This window comes from Mandrillus leucophaeus, unplaced genomic scaffold (genome assembly GCF_000951045.1).
Source record: "Mandrillus leucophaeus isolate KB7577 unplaced genomic scaffold, Mleu.le_1.0 Scaffold747, whole genome shotgun sequence".
Taxonomy (NCBI): domain Eukaryota; kingdom Metazoa; phylum Chordata; class Mammalia; order Primates; family Cercopithecidae; genus Mandrillus; species Mandrillus leucophaeus.
Window position 1 is genome coordinate 155,284 of NW_012108108.1, and position 26,141 is coordinate 181,424.

Here is a 26,141-nt window from a genome sequence, read left to right on the forward strand (position 1 = left end):
ATCCCAAATACTTGGATAGTAAACACACATTTAAATAACACACAGTTCAAAGAAGAAATCTCAAAAGAAATTTTAAAATGTTTTGAACTAAACAAAAATACAACTTTTCAAGATCTGTAGGATGCAGTGATAGACTGAAATTTATAGTGCTTAATATATTAGAAAAGAAGGAAGATCTAAAATCAATAATCTAAGCATCTATCTTAGGAAACCAGAAAAGGAAGAGCAAATTAAATTCAAAGCAAGCAGAAGAAAAGAAATAATAAAAACTAAAGCAGAAATCAATGAAATTTGAAATGGGAATCAATAAGAGAAAAATCAACAAAACCACATCCTGGTTCTTTGAAAAGAAAAAAAATTGAAAAGATCAATAAAATTGAGGAGCTTCTAGCCAGCCAGGCTAAAAGAGAGAGAGAAAGACACAAATTACTAATCCCAGAAATGAAAGAGGGGGTATCACCACAGATTTCATGAACATCGAAACGACAATACAGGAATATTATAAGCAATTCTACACCCACAATTTGATGACTTAGATAAAATGACCAATTCCTTGAAAAACACAATCTGGCAAAATTCTTACAAGAAAAAATAGACAATCTGAACAGGCCTATAACTATTAAATAAATTTAATCAGCAATTGGTAACCTTCTAAAACAGAAAGCACCAGGCCCAGATGGGTTCACTGGTAAATTCTACTAAACATTTATGGAAGAAATTATACGAATTCTCTACAATCTTTTTCAGAAGGTAGAAGCAGAAGGACTACTTCCTAACTTATTCTATAAGGTCAGCATTACCCTAATGTGAAAACCAGACAGATACAACAAGAACACTACAGAAATTTCTCTCATGAACATAGATGCAAAAATTCTCAATAAAATATTCACAAATCAAATCCAACAATGTATAAAAGGAATTATACACCATGACTAAGGTATTTATACCAGGTATGCTAGACTGGCTCAACACTTGAAAATTGATTAATAAAATCAATCACATGAACAGGCTAAAGAAGAAAAATCACATGATCATATCCATATGATCAGATCCATAAAAAGCATTTGACAATATCCAAAAGCTCTGAAGACTGAAAATGAATATTATCAGGCAGACTGGGGACGGAGCACAGAACTTAAAGTTCTGAAATGGTATTGAGTTTACTATGATTTTTCCTTGTATTTTACCTGGCTTGGAGAGCTCAAAACTCAGAGAAGTATCTACTGGGTAAGGTCAGAAAAAGTTCCAAGAGAATCCCTCCCTTTCTGGTCTGAGGACCAGGAAAAGGGGCCCTTATGGCTCCAAGAGACTGGAGAAAACCTCCCCCTTTTTTTTCCCTTTCCCCCTTTTCTTCCATCCCAGTTCCCAGGCAATTTCATGGTAGTAGCAGCACAGATATGGTAGTGGTGACTGGCCAAGCACCTGAACTCTGAGAGAAGGGAATCTTTTTCTCTTATCCCAGGAGTTGTGGTCCCAAGGGTGTGAAGCACATCCTCATTGCTGTTGCTTTTTTCTCTGTCTGTTCTCCCATCACTTGGTCTGGATGAAGACACAGCTACAGGAAGTGACTGGCAGAGTAGTTAAACTGAAGCCTCCATTTTCTGTCCAGAGGACTGGGCAGAAAGGTCCTGGGGAACTGGAAAATGTTGGTGAGATTGTGGTGATAAGAGATCAAGAAAACAATCCCATAATGTTGTGGATGAACTATTGGGCTCACCTCTGAGTTGTGTGTGCATGGATCTGATCCTAAACAGCATACTATAGGCTTTTGTAACAGAGCTACAAGTTATACCACTACTCTGGTTCCAAAATGCACAGTGGGTCACACTCGTGGAACTGACCTAAATAGCACTGCAAATACTTTAAAACTTGAACTGGTATTTGACCACAGACTCCAGAAGGCAGGTAGAAAACTGTCCTGGACATAATCTGGGTGACTGGCCTCTGACACACAGACACAAAAATCAACACTCTTCTTAGGATTTAAACAAAACTCAGGGTCTCATGAAATAATATTCAAAGTATCTACGACAATCCTAAACTATTTGGCATATGAATAAATAGGAAAATCACAACTTGAAAGTGAAATGTCAATAAACAAATGTCAACCCTGAGATGACACAGATGTTGAAATTTAAAAAAAAAACAAAAAACAAAGACTTTAAGGCAACTCTATAACAATGCTTCACTATGTAAAGGCAAACATTCCCAAAATGAACGGAAAGACAGAAAGTCTCAAAATCCGGCATGTATTTTACATGTAAAGAATATCATGCTTCCTATCAGCCAAATTTCAAGTGCTCAGTAGCTACATGTGGCCAATTATTATGTATTATACCATGAAGTTCTAGACCTATATTCAGAATCAAGTCCAATCAGTCTCTAGAAAGTACGATTAAGAAGTATGATCCAACCACCAAAGACTAGAAAAATCCATGGATGATTACTCTTACCACATCCCCATTTAACTCACCTATGTGGTCTGTGCAAAAGACAGACAAATCTTGGAGAATTATGGTAAATTTTTATAACTTATTCAGGTCATAATCTAATCCACTGTTACTTTAAGTGCCTTTCCATTCCATAGGGCACTATGCTGGTCTACCACACTAATAGTATGTTCATAAGACTTGGTGAACAGGAAGTAGCAACTAAACTAGGTATCTTGGGAAGAGGCTTATTGCAGAACTTCAGGTGAATCTTAGGGCAGACCATGAGTATTTTGAAAAATAGCTATGCCATCCTCTGCAAAAAACTATTATTCTTTTTGGAAAGAATAGTTTTTGGCTTATTACAGGGCTTAGAATAAATGGTTTGACCATGTGCCACCATATTACCATGTGACCTGGGCAGCCTGCCGTGAACTTAGTATTACTAGACCAACGAAACAATATAATTGGGTGTGCACTGCAGCACTTCATCATCAGATGGAAGAGTGTATGTGAGATGAGGGTTCAGCAGGTCTTGAATCATAAATAATCGGTATGAGTAAGTAGCCATAAGTCCATGGCTCCTACTTTTGCTACATCATTTCTTTTCTCTCAATTTGGATGTAAGATCTGATCTCATGGAGAATTTTTCTATGACCATCTGACTAAGGAAAAAAAGTCAGGCCTTGTTTAATGATGGTTCTGCATGACATGTAGGTGACAATAGCACAGCAGCTCCATTCAGGGGTGGTCCTGAAGGAGTGGTGAAGTGAAGAAGTGAAGCCCTCCCTGTGGCAGAAATTTGAGCAGGGCCTGATTGTCCGTTTCAATTGTAAGGAGAGATAACAGGTACTATTCTATACTGACTCACGGACAGTGTTTAATGGTTTTACTGGATATTCAGAGACTTGAAAGGAACAATTACAGAACTGATTACAAAGATATCTAGTGTCAAAGAATTTGGCTGTATCTCCTTGAAAGGGAACACATATGAAATAATTTATGCCCCATGTGAATCCCTGACAAAGAGCAAACACGGCAGAGAAGGGGCTGCTTGACCTGGTAAATAAGATGGCTTGTTCTGGGGACTCAGTCAGTCTCAGCCAATGAAAATGGCCTACCCAGCCACTCTACCCTACCCTCATTAACAAAGGGATGGAGTTTATACATGAACTTAGCAAAATGAACTTCCACTCATCAATACTAATCTAAGACCACAGCTGAATGACCACCCTACCAGCAGTCCATACATGTGCTGGGGGATAGGTAGGTAGATATGCCAGTATATGGTACCATTCACAGGATGAGCGGAAAATTACCTCTCTGCTCATTTCTAGCTCCTTGTGATTTCCCCTTCCTTTTTAATAAATCAACTATAAATTTAAAATAAATTTTGTTACATTCGTTATCTACCACTTCTGTTTATAGTGCAAAGGTTTTCAGGTTTGTCTTATTCTGCCCCCTTGTGGGAACTAGTTCTTCAGTCTTTCACTAGGAAAAAAACATTAAAACCAACTGCTCTTCAAATGAAACAAAACAAAAAATGTATCAACTCCATAATAATTTTCCCCAGGCTTTACCAATAGATCCCTTCCTCATCATTTCTTATCCAACTGTTTATGACCCTTCAAAAAGACTTATAAAGTTTTTCAAAGGAGCTTTTATAACTTTTATATCTTACCAGAAAAATTCACCTAAGAATATTTTAAAATACAAATCTTTCTAGATGTTCATACCTTTACCAAACTTATTTTATTTTTTTTTGAGACAGTCTTGCTCTGTCGCCCAGGCTGGAGTGCAGTGGCACAATCTCGGCTCGCTGCAAGCTTCGCCTCCCAGGTTCACGCCATTCTCCTGCCTCAGCCTCCTGAGTAGCTGGGAGTACAGGCATCTGCCACCACGCCCAGCTCTCTTTTTTTGTTTTTTGTATAATTAGTAGAGGCGGGGCTTCACCGTGTTAGCCAGGATGCTCTTGATCTCCTGACCTCATGATCCACCCGCCTTGGGCCTCCCAAAGTGCTGAGATTACAGACATGAGCCACAGCAACCGGCCTTGCAAACTTTTTAGTTGTCATGCTTTTATTCCTTTTCTTTCATAAAGGTGAATAAGCAAGGAGTGGCTTCTACAAGGCTTCTAGTGTTAATTAGGCCAATTATCATAAGTTAAATAGAATATTTAATATGTTCTGATACATAATGTGCTCGGGGCCACGTATTCCAAGAGCTTAAGATTATAAATTAATTATCATAATCACTTTGCAAATCTGAGCACTCATATATGAGGAAATAGTGGAATACGTAATGGGTTACTTACACCATCAACCAACATGCAGATTTTAAGAAATTAACAATTTAAGTATGTTCCTGGAGGGATGGCCATGCTATACTGCTGATGGAGAGAGAAGGGAGAACTAAAACTGCATTTTATTTTTCAAAAACCTTCAAACTAGTTCGTATATGCATATGCATCTTGCATATGCCAGTATGAGCTCAGAGGAAAACATGGAAAGATACAGACTGAATGTAGGTATTTCTTACTTTAGGAGAGTGGAATAGGAAGAAGCCTTAACATATCCTTTTTAAATGTCTACATTGTTTGGTACAAATTAACTTTTTAAAAAATTAATGAAACTATAACAATAAAAAATATAAAGTATGACTAAAATATAAAAATGCATTCTGACACATCCCTAACATTCCAAATAATAATGAACTATTGGCCTCAAGTTGGGGCTACGTATTCCAAGAGGCATCCCAAGTTTAATTTTATAAAAATAGTGTGTTTTAATTTAGAAAAATCTACAACAAATTAAATTTCAGAAGAAATACAGAACTAGAAATAAAGATATTTCAGAGGGATTTATCATTTAAGCTCAGATCTTCCAAATATTATCCAACCACCAACAAACAAATATGTACTTTATATATCAGAATGAAAAGGTTCTAAATACATGCTACCAACAATGCTGATTTGAAACTTGGGATGTAGATAAGTATAAAGCCAGAATATATTATAAAATTAATATTTCCTGTAGGAAAATAATGGTGATTTCACAACATTATTCCGAGAATTCAATGAGGATTATGTGAAAGCACCTAATCCACAACCTGGCACATACACAAAACAGTCTTATTCATCAGTAACGCTACTATACTTGATATATTCTTATACTGAGATAAAGAAGTAATACACTGAATATTGAAATAATTTCCTTGTCACTCTATGTAATTAACCACAGTTGGTTCAAGAAAGAAATCATTGTAACTTTCCAGACTGAAGAATAATTTGTGTGTTTCAAGAGCATAAACATCTCATTTCTACTAAATATTTTACATATTTGCAAGGAAAGAGGATCAGAATATAGTATATTTGACAATTTAATATACTAGTTCTATTGACACATCAGCTGGTATTAATCAAATAAAGTTGGCTACAAATAATGGAAGTCATGCAAAGCCACACTGTACACATTTTCCCATCTTCCAGCATGAGCTGGTTTCATGGACATCATTACACCAGTACACATCTTGTACACCAGAACTCAATGCCTACATAATGCTATTTTTGCAAAAGAAAATAAAAACTGGGTTTCAACCATATCATGCTGGCTCATCTACCTACTTAATGTCTAGAACCAAGTAAGTTGCTTACATATATATGATGGCTAATGGAAAAAAAATCATTTAATGCAGAAAATGGAGCCAGTAAAACAAAACAAAAAAATACCTCTGATAAAGTAACTCAAGATTCCTGAAATACAGAATCTGAATTCCTAGAACTATAGTTTCCTTCATCAAACTTGATAGCCTAAATACAAGGCACTAGCACTGTTCTGTATGCAAAGACCCTACTATTAATAAACTCCTATATTACTAGGAAAAATGGAGACCCATAGACAAGACAAAATACAGTAAGTAAAATAGTCCAATTATATATAATATGCCATTGGAGAGTAGAAAATAACCACCTAACCTGCGACAGTCATACCGGGGTTAAACTAACACAATCAGTTTTACAGTCACATTTCAAGAGTCCATCTCCTATCTCTGACATGTAATAAGCAGAAGACATTGGAGGTTCCTGCCCCTAAACTGGAACAGTGAGTATGAGCATGTTTGAGTCAAAATCCACTGTACTGGAGAGACAGATCAGAAGCCAAGGAACTTGTTAACACACAGGAAAGAAAAGGACCCTGATGCACAGAGGATAAGAAATTGGCACAGTCCAACAGACATCATATATTTCTGCTGCTACTGGAGAAGAAACATGAAATAGAAACGGTATCCACAATCAAGGCAGATTATCAGGCAGTATGCACCTGTATGGGGATCAGCTGTTTACAGTTAGCGTTTGTTCTGAATGAACTAGCATCTGTCCCAGTAGGTTGATATTGGTGCACACTAATTTTACAATATTTTGAGTACTATCTGTATTGTAATAAAATGGAAGGGTACTGGTTCTGGGTTAAGATGAAGTAGGCACACTATGCCTTAACTGAATGTAACTAAAACCCCTGAATATAACTGAAAATCCTGGAAAGAATGATGAACCAGCAACCTGAGACTCAGAAAAGAAAACACTAGTGGGCAAACTGTGGAAGAAAACTAGAACTTAAAGTACAACCAGTTCAGCAATGAGTTTCCAGCTGTTTTTTATGTACCCCAAACCCCAAGACTGAATCCAAATCCTGAAACTACACACCAGGAACAAACACAAAGAGATACAAAATAAGTCTTCTCTTTCTGGTTAGAAAGTGGGAATGGAGGGCCTCTATATGGGACTGAGTGAATGGGGGAAATCCCCTGGCTTTTTCTTCCTTTACCTTTCTCTTCCAGCCCTGTCCCTAGGCAAGCCCATCTCACAACCAGCAGCTATAGCTGAGGAGACACATAAATCTCTGAGGAAGAGGAACTTTTCTTATTAGAGGACCAGTGGTACAAGGAATGTGAGAGAACTGCAAGGAGAAATAGACAAATCCACACTCATAGCCTGAGATTTCAATATTCCTTGCTGTTCAACAAGTAGAAAGAAAATGGGCAAGAATATAGAAAACTTAAATAACACTATCAATCAACGTGACCAGGTTGACATTTATAGAACCTTCCGCCCTAAAACAGCATAATACACATTCTTTTTAAGTGCACACAGAACAGTTATTAAAACAGATCATTTCCTGGGCCATAAAACAAGTCTCAACAAATTTAAAACGATTCAACCTACAGAAAGTTTGTCCTCTGATCACAATGAAATTTAAGTAAGAATCAATAAGACAAAGATATCTGAAAAACTTCCAAATGTTTGGAAACTACATCAACACACTTCTAAATAACACATGAGTCAAAGAAGAAATCAAAAGGGTATTTTGAACTAAATGAAAATACTACTTATCAGAATCTACATAACATAACTAAAGCAGTAAATAGACATTTCTAACACTGAACTCCTATATTAGAAGAGAAAGCTCCCATATCAATGACCCCAGCTTCTACCTTAAGAAACAAGAAAAGATAAAATTAAACCCTGAAGGCAGGCAGAAGAAAGAAAATAATAAAGGACAAAGTATAAATCAACGAAATAGAAGACTGGAAAGCAATACAGAAACCAAATACAAAACTGAAACTGATAGTCTCTGAGATGTGTAAAACTGACAAATCTTTGTCCAAAATGATCAGGACAGTGAGAAAGAATACTCAAATTACCAGTATCAGAAATGAGAATGCTTACATCACTACAGATTATGCAGATATTAAAATGTTTCTCAATAAGAAACACGTAATTTGAATAGTCCTATATTTATTAAATAACTTGAATTCACATTTAAAAACCTTCCAGCAAATAAAATTCCAAGCCCAGTTAGCTTCTGATAAATTGTATCAAACAGTTAAGGATGAAATAATATCAATTCTACAGGATGTAGCTTAGGAAACTGAAGAGGAGGAAACTGAAGTTGAAACTTCCAACTTACTCTATGAGGCCAGCATTATTCTGATTCTAAAACCAGACAAAGACAGTAGAAAACAAGAAAATGAAAAGTCAATATTCCACGTGAATATAGATGCAAAAATAATTTAAATTCTTAGCAAATCAAATACACCAACCATACAAAAACAAGTCACAGGTCAGACCTGCCCTCCTTTAGAGCACTGCTTCCTATCATAATAGTCCAAATCAAATAAATAATGAAAATATTTGTACCACATACTTAAGTAGGTTTTCTACTGGAGTAAGTAGTAAGATCTACTTAAGTAGTAAGATCAGGTTTTCTACTGGAGGTGACTCGCTTGGACATCAATTACTCTGGATTCTGCTAAAGAACTGAACACATTATTCTAACATCTCCTTTCCTACACATTATTTATTTTCCCTGGAGTTCGGAACTTTCTTTTGCTTACTATTTTATGTATTTATCACCAATTCAATCTTCGGACTCTCATTAGTTGTCTAAAACTTTTCTAAAGACAATTAACTGCATCTGGTTTCTACCAATCTCATTTTCCTGAAGACGGCTCTTCTGGAGGCTTCTAACCCACTCCAATCTGAACTGCTAGCCCTTTATCCCCTTCTTTTTATTGTCATTCTGAAAGATCTTTCTGCTTTGACTTTCCTATCTCTTGCAGTTCATTTCTTTCATTTGTCTGTCTTTTTTATTTTGATGGATCACATCCTTCAACAGATTCCTTAGAAAGTGTGTAAGACAGGCAGATTGTTTTTGAAAATGTACATATCTAATTCTATTCTTATATTTGAATAATAGTATCAATGCATATGGAATTCAGAGATTGAAAATTATTTTCCTTCAGAATTTTGAAGATGCTGCTTTATTTTTCAGTTTCCAATGCTACCACTGAGAAGTGCAAAGCCAACTCATTCCCTCCCACCCCCCAGAAGCATGAACGATCTGTTTGGCCCCAGTGATTTCAAATTTCACCACAATGTGCCTTAGTTTGGATCTATTTTCATCCACTGTACTGAGCATAGAGTGAGCCTTTTCAGTCAGGAAACTTTATGCTCTTCAGTTAAGAAAATTATCTTCAATCATCTCGTTGATGATTTCTTTTCCATTTTCTCTGGTGTTTCTTTTGACAACTATTATTTGAATATTGAAATTCCTGGAATGATCCTGTGATTTTTATTAACACTCCTCCGTTTCTTTTTATATTTTTGTCCTTTTGCTCCATTTTTTCAGAGATTCTTTCAGCACATTAGCCTCTGATAATTTTATGGAGTTTTTGGTTTTTACTATCAGAATTTCAATGCCTAAGAGCCTTTTTTAAAAGTCATAATACCACTCTTCTATGTACTTTTTTCTTGTCTCACGGTTATTTTCTCTTATTTCTGGGGATAACAGTTATATAATTTTCCTCTGCAAAATGTTTGTCTCTCCAAGTTGTTTTATTCCATTTAATTTCTATCTTTCATACATTTAGAGAGCTTCTTCAAATATCTACTAATCTTTGTTAGCTGCTCATATTTAAGAGCACAGGACTGAAAAGCTGATTTGGAGCTTTGATACACGGAGTGAGCTAACTGGCCTGTTTATTTCAGGAATCTCTGATGACTAAATTTCCTCTTTCTTCTTTTATCTTCCTTTTTTTTGGTCAGATTCTCCAGAAAAGACATTTTTTTCCAACCTCCTGCCTGAAATCTGAAGGTCTAACTGCCAGTATTCTGGGAGCCCAGTAGGAGAAAGACAGGAGGGAGATATCTAAGGTCCAATTCTCCTATTTTTAGCATGGGACTTCTGCCCTCAACTATGCCTGGTGTCTCCCAGGCTAGAGTGTTTCTGGTTTTCCCCACTCCTAAATATAAATTTTGCTTTTGGTTAGGGGTGAGGAGTTCAGCATTTGCCCAGCTGACTGGTTAGATGGTTTTAGGGAGGAAGTCCCAGAAATCCAATGCTTCTTCATCTGACTTTCAACCAATTGTCATTTCATCTCCATTTCCACACACTGTCATTCTCAAGCTTGTTGAGACCTCTTGAGGTTGTTTTGTTGATTTCCTCTGCTACTGTTAGAATTCAGTTTTCAATTATTCATATACTCTCCAGTTTCTAAAACTGTGTTGATATTTTCTCCTTCCAATCCTTCCTTACTGATCTTTCAGTGGGTTTCTGGAGGTAACAAGCGTTTTATGCTCATCCCATCTTTTACTCCTAATAATACTATTTCTCATTCATTTCAACTCATTATAGTTTTTTAAAATTTTCTTTCTGGCCAGGCATGGTGGCTCACACCTGTAATCCTAGCACTTTGGAAGGCTGAGGTGAATGGATCACTTGAGGTCAGAAGTTTGAGATCAGCCTGGCCAACATGGTGAAACCTTATCTCCACTAAAAATACAAAAAAAGCTGGGCCTGTAATCCCAGCTACTCTGGAGGCTGAGGCAGGAGAATCGCTTGAACCCAGGAGGCAGAGGTTGCAGTAAGTCAAGATCAAGCCATTGCACTCTGCACTCCAGCCTACGTGACAGAGCAAGATTCTGTCTCAAAATAAATTTTTTTTTTCTTTTGAATAAAGAGATATTACAAACAAAGTATCTAAAAAGTTAAGAAACATGCTTTTACTATCAATTAACTCTAACAATGATACAATTCCTGGTGATTTCAAATTGAGATCAGGTAGTTGTACTCTGGATCACAGAAATCTCTGGTTTTGTTGTTTGAAGTTTTAGCTTTGTTAATAAAATTCAATTACGCTCATTGATTTGAAAAATATTTTAACTGAAAAGCTCAGAGTAAATTAGATAAGTGATTTCACACATCTGTATTTGATATTTGATAAAATTTAAGACATTTAATAATTACAACAATTTTAGTAATAATTTGTACTGATGTTATTTTTAGAGTCTTGCATAGATAATCTCATTTTTATATCAAAATATGTTTACAGGGAAAATAAGAGTGAACAAGATAAATTCCAGACATAGTCATAATACATGCTTATTACTTAAGTATGATTAAGTTTAGCACAATTTAAAATTTTCAACACATATTATTCTTCTTTTTATTTTGCAACAAACAATTTTATAAAAATAGTAGAGCTCTAAAACCTGGGAAAAGCAAAGTTGGAGAAAAAGAGGGACACGATTATAGAATAAATAAATCTGAAGCTTTTACAGAATTAAAAACTGCACATTTGTAAATCTGAGCTTTATTTTATTTTACGCTATTACAGATTTTTTGAAAACCTAACTCAATAAATGATTGAAATTTTATAATCTGTTCATCAGTTTGGGTTCTCAATTCTCATTCTCTTTGAGATCAAGTCATTCATTCACCATTTATTTAGTGACTACTATATACTATGTACTTATTATTGGCACTTAAGGATACAGCAGTGATCAAAGCACAAAAATCACTGCTATCACAAAACATCCATTCTAGTTTTGAACAGAGAAAATAAACAGAATAAATACGAAGGTGATAAGTACTATAAAGAAAAAGGAATGCAGAGCTGGTGGTCATGCAATGTTAAATAACTTAGAAAAGGTCTAACTGGAGATTTCACTGACTCAGAATGTTTTTACCTACTTTCAAAGTTGTCCCTTCAAAAATTAATCAAATGCCTGTGATAACAAATTTTAAATAGAAAAGGAAAATAAGAAGGAAGATCCTAACATAGCAATTACCAACAAAAACCATTTCTTCTGAGAGAGCTACGACAACAAATACTATATTGATGAAATTTTAAAAACCAGTGTGTGATGATACTCCAACAAATGTTGAAAATTCACTTTTGGTTACATTCCAAAAGTGGTATCTCGATATATACCATAATGCTTCAAAATTACTTAAACTTTAATATCATTTAAAACGCAGGCACTAGACAATATTTAATTTTCTTATATCTTGAATAAATAATATACAGATTTTTATATCATATCATTTAAATCCTAAATGAGAAACTAGACTACCTAAACTATACCATGGCAATATCCTAGTTTCCAAATTAAGTACTAGAAAGAAATATCTAATGTTATTTTTTGAAATTTAATAATCAATTTGATGAAAATTTACCTTGCCCAGAGCGGCTTTGGCGAGAGTCTACACTTGACTGTCTTCGATCCGGTGGTTCCTCGCTCCCTCCATCTGCATAAAATTAAAAACAGCATAAGTAAATAGATAATGAGATTGACATAACAGTGTCTCTGACATTATCTACATATTAAAACTACTATATGGATCATTTATTTGTATTTCCTATAATCTGGATCATTAAAATATTTGAGGATTTTTCTTATATAAACCAATGGTTCTTACCCTTATTTTTGTGGGTTTACACTCCCCTCTTGAAGTCTTAAGAAAGTGTAGGAGTTTTTCCCCTCCCCCATATGTATATACTCTCCTTTGTATATAATGAAGGAAAGTTAGCAACTCCAAAGTTCAGTCACAGAATTCCAGTTAAGAAGGCCTGATTTAAAACAATCTTTTAAATTAATTACAGCTGCTTTTTCTGTCTAAAGTACAACAGTACATCAAATAATCCCTAGGACTGTTTTACTATAATAAGAATTACATACATTATGTTTTATAAGAGATAAAAATCAATAAACCTATAAAAGAAATCAATAAAAGCTAAAAACCAAATAAATCTTGAGTTTACCATGATTTTTAAAATTATATAGAAACAAATCCATTTCATTATATACATCTTCTTTTAAGAAATAAGCAAAACACTCATGCACTTTAAGAAAAGTTAAAACAAATTTTACTTTATGTAAATAATTCCCTCAATTTTGTTACACAGAAACAGAAAAATTACACATCATAAATTCATTAAAATAGGCACAGTAAAACAGAAATTAATACACTGAGAATGTAAAGTATAATATAAAAAATGAAACTAAACCAAGCAAAATCTTTAACAGAGTGGTCTATACACTTACAAATTTGTTATCACTTTAATCAGATAAATGCATTAAGGCATCAACAATTTCCTTTGTTCTTTCTTTCATACAATCACTTATTTTTTAACTCGACATGGAAAAGGGGTAGTAGCTGTAAGCAGGTTTAATAAAGAGTGTTCTTGCTCTGTCATCTACTTACTCTATGGTTTATTCTTTGTAATAGAGCTCGCGTATTAACATCTATTGCTTTTTAAACAGATGGCCTGTTTTTTAATTCATTATTGATAGAAAGCTTCCTTTTAAATATATTTATTATATGTAAGGCCTAGCAATAATTAAATCCAATTCATGTATATAGATCAACTATTCTTCATTTTGTGGAGGGCTGTTAAACTAGCAAGTACAGCAGCATTTAATCGATTCCAAATATACAATGACAATACAAAATAGTAAGTACATTGCCAGGAAATATTAATATCTCTTAGTCCACAGTAATCTAGTAAAACACTCCACTAATTTAATTAGTCAGATTTGTAAAATAACTTATCACATAGAAAGATACTCAAAGTAATAGGCAACCATATTTTTCCTTCCAGTATGAAAATCCTGTTTAAATATAAATCAGTTTAAATATTATTTTAGTTCTGCTGTTACTACATAAGTTACCATATTTGAATAAAAAGACATGTTGACAAAACAAGGTGTTATCTGAAAGACAAATATGGGAAATTTTTCTTTGACCTTATTTTAAAAAATTAAAGCAAAAATCAAGTCATGGATTATCATCTCTGAATGGGTGATCTGCCTCTGTTGAAATTAAAACTTAAATTATTTAATTTTGCCCTTTTAAAGGAAATGTGAACGTTTATAATCCCTCTTAACTGTACTTCAAATTCTAAGTAAACAACTCTGTAAATTATATGGATTCTTTTTAATAAGGCTCAGTATTTCAACTGGGTCAACTCAAATTTAATTTCTAAGTTTTAAACCCTCTATGATTCCTTCCACCTCACTCTCTTGTGAATTAATATTCAGTATGTCCAAAAATCCTAAAGTTTTCTCTTCTTTCTAAAATGTATTTAAGAACAGACAGAAAGGCGGCCAACAATTACTATGTACTCTCTGCCAGGTATTTTATATAGTTCATCAAAGCCCTATGAAGTAAAGTCCTATTTCACAGCTAAGAACACTGAAACTCATGGTGACTAACTGAAATCCAGTGACAAAACCAGTAAAAGTGAAACGGGATTTTAACCCAAGGATGTTTAACTCAATACATCTCTCTGATACTAATTTCTACCCAAATTTATTAAATATTCTAAGTTCAAGTCATGTTCCCATTTTATTCTTTTCTCACGAAAACGATGTTAAAAAAGCACTAATCAGTAACTACAGCAATTCTTCCTTTACAGAATAGAGGCATTCTAACAAAGCAGGTTATGAAGACTCAGTCTTACAACATCATCTTCCTATTTGCTTCCAATATAAAATCAAAAGACATACTTTCTAAAGAAAAAAAAAAAAATGTTTTTCCCAAAACCCAAGTTTGTTCTATTTATTCATTCTACTAAAAGAGAGCTTCTCTTGACAATGAACTGGACACAACCAAAATAATGTACCTCATAGGAATTCTGGTACACTGCCGCCCCAGGTCTCTATTACTGTTCCTTTCTAATGAATACCATTATTTAAGAAATTCTAGGGCTGGGCAAAATGATTCACGCCTGTAATCCCAGCACTTTGGGAGCCCAAGGTGGGAAGACGGCTTGAGGCCAGGAATTCCAGGTTACAATGAGCTATGCTAAGATCACACCACTGCACTCCAACTGGGCGACACGAAGAGACTTTGTCTCTTTAAAAAAAAAAAAAAAATTCTACACTCTATTAAGACAATTTAGTACGTGACATTCTGTATACCCATGCTTGGGTAACTAAAGTCCCTATCATGCATCTGTTCCCCACATCTATGAAATCTATCACCGCAAGCTTAGGTATACATGCTTTACAAGGAATTCAAGAAAAAAGCTGCTCTAACAAGAAAAATAAGTAAAACTAGTTCTTTCTAAATGCTTACAGTGTGAAAATATGATATATTTTCTTTTTAGTGAAAGGTCAATGCTCATGACATTGATACATGAATAACTCTTATCAAATCAACTACTTGAGATGGAAACATTTTTAACTCACCTGTAGTTACGCACAATGTTAACCTGCATGTGCTGTCATAGAAATTACACTGTGAGAAACAACTAAGAACCCTGATCTACCTGCTTAATGTGTTTTTAAAAAATCTTTAAATGCATTTACCTACAATAATTTGCATTTTAAAAAGACACCCCTTATAGTACTGTAGAGACTAGGGTGGTGGTTTTCAATACTAGATGAACAAACACATGTGGTTCTGCTCTAATAAAACTTCCTTTATGGTCACAAAATTTTAATTTCTTATAATTTATATGTCACAAAATATTATTATTCTTTTAATTTATTTCAACCATTTACAAATATAAAAACCATTCTTAGATTATGGGCCCTACAAAAACCAGGAGTGACCTAGATTTTGCCAGTGGTAAATGACCCCTGATCTAAAGGCAGGGAGATTAGTTTAGAAGGCTAATTAGAGCAATCTCTGTGAAAAGGAATGAGTTGAATGACTTGAGAGTAAGGTCAATAAGGATGAGAAGGCGGCTCTGCAAATGATGTCTGGCCTAGGGGCCATTGAAAGTATAATGGCTGCATGGGCTCAAGGATCCTTTTCTTGGCTCTCTCTAGGTGATCCTTTAGGGAGTAAAATGTAAAATTCCCCCAAACCACCCCAAATAAATGGAATACCTGACTGCTTAATTACATGTTACATCTCAATCTTCTCTGTGACCAAGAAAGGCTCTTACAAGGTGACTAGAAGTGCACCATGCATTGTGAAAGGGATTTTTTTCCCCTTAAGTAAAGTTTACAGTTTTTATTTTAAATAAACATTGCTGAAAACCACAATATCTAGATTATGTTGTAATATCATTTCCTATTTTCATGAAAAACTAATGTGTACATCATTTCTACAGTCTGAATTTGAGACTTGGGTTTGAAACCAAAATTATATATTTGAATATTAAAATCCATTTATAAAAATTTCTGTAAACAAGTATTTTACATAAACACTTCATAATAGTTAATAAGGAAATAAAAGCAGCCCACCAAAAATTTCTATTGGTAACCTATTTTCTCCAAATGCAGAATGAAAATATGGCATGTCAAAAAAGACAGCCCAGGCAAAATAGATGAATACAACAGTCCTCTGTAGAGGACCTACTCCTTTTATTTAATTTGTAATTATTTATACGTTTTCATGAAAAAAGCCCAATGGAACCCAGTAATCATTAAGATACCTGAGACAGACATCAATAAATTACTAGAGGAGATATGAGATAATGTGCCTGTGAATGAAATACAAAAATAAGAAGCTTCTTAGAATATTTAATTTGTATTCTACTTTTAGTAAAGTTACCAGGAAATGTGTGGGAATATATACTCACGTACATACAAATGCACAAAAAGTCAGTATGTGGGCATTAGACCTGAGTTTTAGTTCCATACCTGCCATTTTTAGATGAGTTTCTCTGAGCCTCAGTGTTTTCATCTGTAAAACTGAGGTCAAAGTAACATCTTCCTCTGAAAGTTGTGAGGTTCAAATGACTTAACACATGTGACAGTACTTTGTATTCTCTAAATTGGTGATTTTCAGCCAGGAGCAAACCAGGGACCTTCCAGAGACATTTTTGATTGTTACAATTGGAAGAGTGCTACTCATTTCTAAAGAGCAGAGGCTGGGGATGCTGCTAAATATTCTAGAATTCACAGGACTGCCTACCACCACAAAGATTTATCAGGCCTCAGATTTCAACAGTGCCAATAGCTGAGAAATATGTTCATAATGTAAATGTTCATAACGATCATAATTATCAAAATTATATACAAATAAGCTAATTATCTTTCTGAAAATAAGTTTCAAATATACAGAAAATATAGTGAAAAATATAACTGACACTGATACAGCAACTATCAAACTTGACCAAATCTCAAGATTTCCCATATTTGCATCAATTTGTTTTAAACTAAAACACTACCAGTTATATACAGCTGATATTTTCATTATACAGTTCTCCAATACAACTTCCCTTCTTTCATTCCTCCCCAAATTAACCACTATCCTATCTTAATATGCAAAATCACATGAATGTTTTTATACTTTTATTACATATATATGCCTCCACAAATGTTTACATTATATAAGTGTAATGATACTATATCATCCAGCAATGTGCCATTTTTACTTAATACTTATGTTTTGAAATTTATCTGTGTGGACATTCATTTTAACTCTAGAATAGTATTCCACAGTATGAATATATCAATGGTATCTATTCTCTTACTAATGAAGATTTAGACACTCTCCAAATTTATAGTACTTCAAAAGGAAGTCTACAATGAACCATTTCCTACAGCACATGTCTAACCTGCTTGTATATAAGCTCCTTGTGCACATGTTCAAGATATAGAAGCGAAACTACTAAATCATATAATGCAAAAACTCTGTGAGAGCAACCAAATTTCTGCCAAAGACAGTTGCATTAATTTTTATTTCCACAAAAAGTGAACGTTCCCATTTCCTCACAATCTCATGACTACTACTCAGGTTTTCTTCATTTCTGCTAAAGAATGTGAATTGCTATCTGATTCTTGTTTAATTTGCCTTTCCCTCATTAATAATGAAGCTGAGCATGTTTTACTGGCCATTTAGTGTGTGCATATTCTTGTTCATATCCTCTGCCTATTTTTGCCACAACTTTCTGATCTGCATGTTTTCTGATAAGAAATCTACAGTCATTCAAACTGTTGTTCCCCTCTAAGTAATGTGTTATGTCTCTCGGGCTGCTTTCAAGATTTTTTCTTTATCTTTAGTTTTCAGCAGATTGATCACATAGAGATTGGGTATGAATTTCTTTGCATTTATCCTATTAAGGATTCAGTCAGCTTCTTGAATCTGTAAATTTGTGCTATTTACCAAATTTGACAAATTCTCAGCTATAAGTTCTTCAAATACTATTTTAACACCACATTTTTCCTTGTCTTTTCCTGGAACTCCAATGGTATGAATCTAGATCTTTTGTTACTACGCTACAGATTCCTGTGGTTCTATTCCTCGTCATCCCTTGCTTTTCTCTCTGTTGTTTAGATTTGGATAATTTCTATGGATCTGTCTTCAAGTTCACTGACTCCTTCTGCAGTCACCTCCATTATGCTACTGAACCCATCAAGTTTGCTTCTTGTTTGGGTCTTTATATTTAGTATTTCTAAAATTTTCATTAGGTTTTTCTTTTTATATCTCCTATTTCTTTCCTAAGACTTTTTATTTTTCCATTCATTTCAAGAAGGTTCACATGGTTGCTTGGAGTATTTTAAAATTATTTTCCCATTGGGAATTTATTATTTTTAATAAAATAAAATATAGGGTGTTGATTTAATTTCATACATGAGAGATAAAAAGTTAAGACTTTTCAGGCTGAAATATATTACACTTCAGAAGAGAGGCATCAATTGTTCTAGTAACAATAAAATGTTTCCTTTATTATTTTACCCCATAGAGAAGCATTTTTATAATAGCTGCATTAAAATCTTTGTCAGATAATTCCAATATCTCGGTCATCTCTTGGAGTTGGTATCTATTGTCTTTTCCCTTGCAAACTGCTATTTTCCTAGTTCTTTGTGTATCAATTTCATATGTAATTTGTATGTCACACTTTGTATGTAATTTTGGTTGTATCCAGACATTATGAATGTTTTGAGTTATGAAACTCCAAGGCTTCTTTAATACTACAGGAAATGTTACATTTTTCAAAGCCTTTGCTGTTGATATCTGCACTGCCTGTGTACCCCAAAGTGGTCAGTCAGAGTGCTGGGCAGTGATCTGTTATGTCAGTTCTAAAGTCCATGGTATGACACTTAGGACCAAATTCACACCTGTGAAGCTCAGGGGTGACTCCAAGAGCTCATAAAAACTTAATGGGGCTGACTTCGAGGTGCCCCTCACCACAATCTTTTTAGCACTTTCCATTTCCCTAAGCCTTCTCTTTTGGTACCCTGACAAAACCTGGGGCTATAGTAACCTTGCTCTGCATGTATTTCATGACTATATCTGTGTCTGGAGCACAGTGGTAGGAAGAACGAAGGGGGAAAAAAAAAAAAAAGCTTTCATTAATAATCTAAAGAATGGGACTATAGCTCCACCAGAGAGGATGGGTTCCCCTTTCTCACTATTTTGGATTATGTGAATTCTTGATGTTATCACTAACGTGGGGGGCCAGGGCAGCAGAAAATAAAACAACAGGAAACAGGGGTGCGCATTTGGCATATTCTGAGTGTTAAGAGTTCCTTTCTCATTCTTCAAAACAGATTTAGAGGGCTTCCACTGTAGATATCTCTTTCTCTGCCCTGGTGCCCACTCCTAGTTTTTGAACTACATTGTAAACCTAGCCTCCATGCCTGCTCCAGTGCCAGGTGAGTGCCAACAGCTTCAAGCTCCATGCTGGCCCCTGCAGCCCCAGGCTCCAGATCTGTCCTACCACCAGGCTGGCCCCACATATCTAGGGGTCCAGACCTATCTCACTGCCAGGCCAGCCCAAGGGACCTGATGTTATATGCAGGCTCCTAACTACTCGGTCTGCAGGCCAGCCACAGGCTCCACGCTGGCCCCAGAACCAGGCCAGCTCTCAAAGTCCCAAGCTTCAGACCTACCCTTTGCCAGGCTAGCATCTGTGGCCCCAGGATCCAGACCTGACCCTGAGGACCAATGCTCCAGTTGACCCAGGTCCAGGCCCATCCCAACAGACCCTGACAACAGGATGCACCTTGCAGGCCCAGGCTCCAGGACCAAGACTTGCCTCAGAGACAACAGGTAGTAGGATCGCTGAAGCCTGGGAGGTCAAGACTGCAGTGAGCCATGATTGCACCACTGGGTGCAATCTGTCACCCACTGCACTCCAGTCTGGGCGGCAGAGCAAGACCCTGTCTCAAAAAAAAAAAAAAGAAAAAAGAAAAAATCGCCTGCATGGCAAAGAAAACAATCAATAGAGTGAAGAGATAACCTACAAAATGGAAAAAATATTTGCAAACCATACATCTGATAAGAAGCTAATATTCAAAATATGCAAGGAACTCAATTCAATAGCAAGAGAACAAATTATCTTATTGAAAAATGGACAAAGAACCTGAATAGACATTTCTCTAAATAAGACATATAAAGAGCCAACAGGTATATAGAAACATGCCCAACAGCACTAACCATCAGAGAAATGCAGATTAAAACCACAATAAGCCACCACCTCATACATAATTAATAAGACAAAAGATAAATGTTGCTAAGGATGTGGAGAAAAGCGAACTCTTGTACACTGCTGGTAGTAATATAAAATTAATACAGCGATTATAGAAAACAGTATGGAGGTTCCTTAAAAATTTAAAAATAGAACTACCATGTGATTCAAGAATTCCCACTTTTGGGTATATATTTGAAGGAAAGTAAATCTACGTATGTCAAAGAGATCTGCACTCTCTCGCATATTCATTACAACACTGTTCACAATAGCCAAGATATGGAATCAACCTAAGTGTTTATCAACCAATGAACGGATAAAGAAAATGTGGTGAATATGTGGGTGAATACACACAATGTAATACTATTCAGTCTTAAGAAAGAAGGAAATCTGTCATTTGCAACAACATGGGTGAACCAGAAGGACATCATGCTATGTAAACTAAGCCAAGCACAAAAAGACAAATACTCCATTGTCTCACTTACATGTGGAACCTAAAAAAATCAAAATAACTGAAACAGAGTAGAATGGTGGTTGTTAGGGGCTTGAAGGGAGCAGGGGTGTGCAGGGAGAAATGGGGAAATGCTGCTCAAAGGCTACTGAGTTTAGTTTGATAGGAGAAATTGGTGCCGGAAATCTATTGTACAGAATGGTGACTATAGTTAATAGTGCACTGCATATTTCTTTAAATTGCTAAGAGTGTAGATATTAAATATTCTCAGCAAAAAGCAAAAAAAAAGTTTGAGACATTAGATATGTTAATTAGCTTGATTTAATCCTTTCACAATTTATACATATACCAAAACATCACACTGTATGTCATAAATATATACTACTTTTATTTTTAAATTATAATTTAATATACAACCAACAGTATATAAAGATTAACAGATTATCCAGAAACAATAAAATCCACAATAATTTTTGTATTCCAACCATTTGAAAAGTAATATATTTAAAAACATGGAAATATATGAAAGGAAAATTGTAAAAAGGCTCTATAAAGAGTTTTTCATTGAATAGCAGAGGCATTTATGTATCAATATTAGATCAAGCTTGAGATTAAGAAATACTTTAAAAGTAATTCTGAGAATCTCCATAGTGAAATGATTGTATAATTGTTTGTTTTTGTTTGTTTGTTTTTGAGACAGGGTCTCACTCTGTCACCCACAAGGGAATACAGTGGTGTGATAATGGCTCATTGCAGCTTTGACCTCCTGGGCTCAAGTGATCCTCTCATCTCAGCCTCCTGAGTAGCTGGGACCACAGGCACACCAAAACATCTGGATAACTTTTTTTTTGTAATTTTTGTAGAGAACAGGGTCTCACTATGTTGCTCAGGCTGGTCTCAAAATTCTTGGGCTCAAGCAATCCTTTTGCCTCAGCCTCTCAAACTGCTAGGATTACAGGTGTGAGCCACTGTGCCTGGCCGTAGTATTTTTTAATATAAAGACTATAATTCTTATTCCTCCCAAATTGAATGGAACCATATTACTTTCACTTTTTCATTCTATCAGACTTTCTTTGAATTATGTCACTGATTCATGTCATTTTACAGTGATATAGCATTAGCAATCATTATGTAGAACCTGTCCATATATATATATTGAAGATTACATACTCAGTAGATGTCCAGCATCTTTAAAAGCTCAGAATACAGATAAGGAACCACAGATTTTAAACATGTCAGACACTGATGGAAGACACCTTAGTTAAGAACTCTGGGCCATCAAAAAATTATAAAGAAAATTGTGAAAACGTAGTGGCAGTGGAACAGTTTTTGCATCTTCCAAAATTCCAACATAAGTATTATCAGAACAATCAGAGAATAAAACAACTACCCAGGAACAAGAATTACAATACTGGGTAACAAAGTGTGATATTGTAAGAGATGTATCTATATACATATATACATATATATACACACACACACACACACACATGTCTTTGTCCCAGTTCCTGATACAGGTCTCTTAATCCTTTGGAATTTCCTGGGTGATGGGAGGGCCTTTTGTTCTAATGAGTTAATTCTTGGTGGGCTCCTGGATGGGGGTTGGTCACCAGAAAGACCAAGCCATGATTAGAAGCTAGAACTTTCAGCCCATGATGCCTCATCCTCCTAGAAGGAGAGGACTAGAGATTTAGTTAACAGTCCATCACGCCTACGTGACAAAGCCTCCATGAAAATTCCTGAACTACAGAGTTTGGGAACTTCGGGTTGCTGAATATATGCACAGTGGTGTGCCCCCAAGGGGGCATGGAAACTCCAGAGTCTTTATCCAATACCCTGCCTTAAGCATCTCTATCATCTGGCTGTTCCTGAGACATATTGTTTTATAATAAACAGCTAAACATGTGTAAAATGTTTCCCTGAGTTCTATGAGACATTCTAGCAAATGCTCAAACCTGAGGAAGGGGTTGTGGGGACCTCCAATTTTTTTCCCTGTCAGAAATACTAGAAACTTAGACTTGCAACTGGCATCTGAAGTGGCTGTCAGGTTTGTAGGACTGAGCCCTTAACCAATGGGATTTGACTCTAACTCTAGGTAGCCAGAATTGAACTGAATTATAGGACACCCGATTGGTGTCTTCAGAGAAGTGAAGAATTGTTTGGTGGAGAAAAATGCCCCCACACATCTGGTCACAGATGGGTTCTGTATGTAGAGTACAGTAGAAGAATACTGTTGAATTTTCCTCTGTACACAGGGTATCCTTGCAAACCCTAATATAAATGGGTAGAGCTAAGAACAAACAAAACAGCTATAGACCTGAAACTTAATGAGCATCTACATGAGACAAAATGGTGGGGGGGCGGCGGCTTGGGGAGTAATAGGGTCTATGACAGACCACAAAACTGGCAATCACTAGAATGCAACTCACCGGAAAATACAAAGAGTTAATTTAATAACAGCAGCTGACAATGAAAGGTGTTTGCCCACTCTAAGAGCAAATGAGTACACAGGGCTCACAGTAGAAAGTTCAGAAGAGGCTTAGTTTAGCAATGTGTACTCTTGAAACTGATCTGCCAAGCTAGGGCTCCATGCTAAAAAGAAAGTGCTAGAAATGGAATCAAAATTCAGCAGAAAACGGACAAAAGGGACAAAGAAAAGAGAAGGTCTAAATCAAAGTACAAGAGGAGAACAGGGTCAGAAGGCAAGCTGCGATGTAACACTTTACAAAAACACAACAAGAGAGGAAGTTATGTGGAGTCAGAAAAAGCTATCATGTCTCCTTATACATACTTGGGCAAACTAATTTTAAATAAAAATGATTGACAAGAAAGTATCAAGGTCGAATTCCACAGACAGGAAAGAAAGAGAATAAAATGCATCATAATACCTCCAATGAAAGTACACCAAAAAGGCTTATTCAAAAAAAAATTTAAACTAATATACAATTCAAAACTGTAATGTGCAATTTCAAAAAGTGCTAAAGATGTCAAGAAAATTAGATAACACATCAAAGAGCAATACAAATCAGAATCAGAAAAACTCAGAAATGAAGAGACAGAAATCAGAAAAGAATTATAAATAAAAGTCATTTCAGTAATAAGACTAAACTAGAAGAAACAGAAGATCAAATAAACATAACAAAATGACCTGAAGAGAAATAGAAGGTTAAATGGAGGAAAATTTTTAACAAATAAAGAAAGAAGAAAGGGATTAAAAAGGATTTGCAGGAAAGTGACAAATACTGAAAACAGGCAAAGATGGTCCAGCATAAGGATAAATAGGAATCTCTAAAGAAAACCAAAGTGAAAGAACAGAAAAACTGTAATTCAAGATCCCTTTCCAGAAAAAGAAACCTGCATGTAGATGTATGTTTTATATATGTATATATACACCTAGTTATATATGTATTTATATTAATATGTGTGTGTATACATATAGACATATATACATGGAAGGATAAACACACACACACACACACACACACACACACACACACACACACACACACACACGAAACTATGTATTTCAAGAGTACCCTGTATAGTTGACATTATCAACTTAGATCAATGCACTAAATTCTACTAAAATTACTGGATTTTAAAAAGGGGAGGCATTTGAGTATTTAAGCAAAACTAACATGTAATCTTTTTGTCTGTTTTTTGTTTTTTTTGTTTTTTGAGACGGAGTTTCGCTCTTTTCACCCAGGCTGGAGTGCAATGGCGTGATCTCAGCTCACTAAAACTTCCACCTCCCAGATACAAGCAATTCTCCTGCCTCACCCTCCCCAGTAACTGGGAATACAAGTGCCAGCCACCATGCTCGGCTAATTTTTGTATTTTTAGTGGAGACAGGGTTTCACCATGTTGGTCAGGCTGGTCTCAAACTCTTGACCTCAGGTGATCCACCCACTTTGGCCTCCCAAAGTGCTGGGATTACAGGCATGAGCCACCGTGCCCAGCCATAATCTTTAAAATTTTAATTAAATTTGTTTATTTTGAGACAGGGTCTTGCTACACTGCCCACCCTGGTCTCAAACTCCTGGGCTCAAAAAGCGCCTCTACCTCCTGCCTCCACCTCCTAAGTAGCTGGGACTGTAGGCACACAATATCAAACCTCGTTTCCATAATATGATTTATAAAGAAAAAGAAATAGAATAAAATGGAACAAGATATTTAAAATACACAAAGAATCTGAGCTAAATATTTTACATTCAGTAAAACTTACCTTTAAGTATAAGGGGTAAAGACAAACTGCTGTCAACATGTAAAAACTCAACGAATACTATTCTTATTAGTTCCTCCTAGTTCCATTAGAAAAAGAACTTTAAGCCACCAGAGTAACTAGAAAGACATCAAAATAAGCACTAGTGGTGAGATTAAATATGCAGTTGTTTCCAGAATTAAGATTAAATGAGGATGTTTTTTCTTTTTCTTTTTCTTTTTTTTTTTTTTTTTGAGATGGAGTTTCACTCTTGCCTCCTAGGCTGGAGTGCAGTGGTGTGATCTCAGCTCACTGCAACCTCCGCCTCCTGGGTACAAGTGATTCTCCTGCCTCAGCCTCCTAAGTAGCTGGGATTACAGGCTCCCGCCACCACGCCCAGCTAATTTTTGTATTTCTGGTATAGACGGGGTTTCACCATGTTGGCCAGGCTGGTCTCGAACTCCGGACCTCAGGTGATCCGCCTACTTCGGCCTCCCAAAGTGCTGGGATTACAGGCATGGGCCACCGCGCCCGGCCCAAATGAGGACTTTTAAAGAGAGAGACTGTAGTATGTAATCACTACATGATCTGACAATACAAGTAGAGTATGACCATAAATGAGTGGAGGAAGAATAGAGACAGCATGAACAACAACAAAAATTAACTGATTTCAGTAACTGGTGGTGATAATATTCTCAGACCACTCTCGATATAAGGAGGGATAGAGCAAGTGAGTAATTATGGGACACACTAATTCTATCTTCCCTTATGAACCAGGTTTCTCAGTGTGGAAGAAAGGAGCTATGAAGGTAGTACAGAAGTGCAGTAAAAATTCTATAATGCTGAA

The 26,141-nt window shown here is 35.6% G+C and overlaps 1 protein-coding gene across 1 annotated transcript in view; it reads right to left on the bottom strand.

Moving 5' to 3' along the window:
- Positions 1 to 26,141, bottom strand: part of LOC105529076 (protein TANC2-like) — a gene marked incomplete at its 3' end in the record, with an annotated part of 274,386 nt that overhangs the window by 145,794 nt on the left and 102,451 nt on the right. Inside the window, exon 3 of the mRNA XM_011966129.1 lies at positions 12,446 to 12,517. Within this exon, the coding sequence (XP_011821519.1) occupies positions 12,446 to 12,517 (72 nt within the window). The remainder of the gene's footprint in view (positions 1 to 12,445; positions 12,518 to 26,141) is intronic.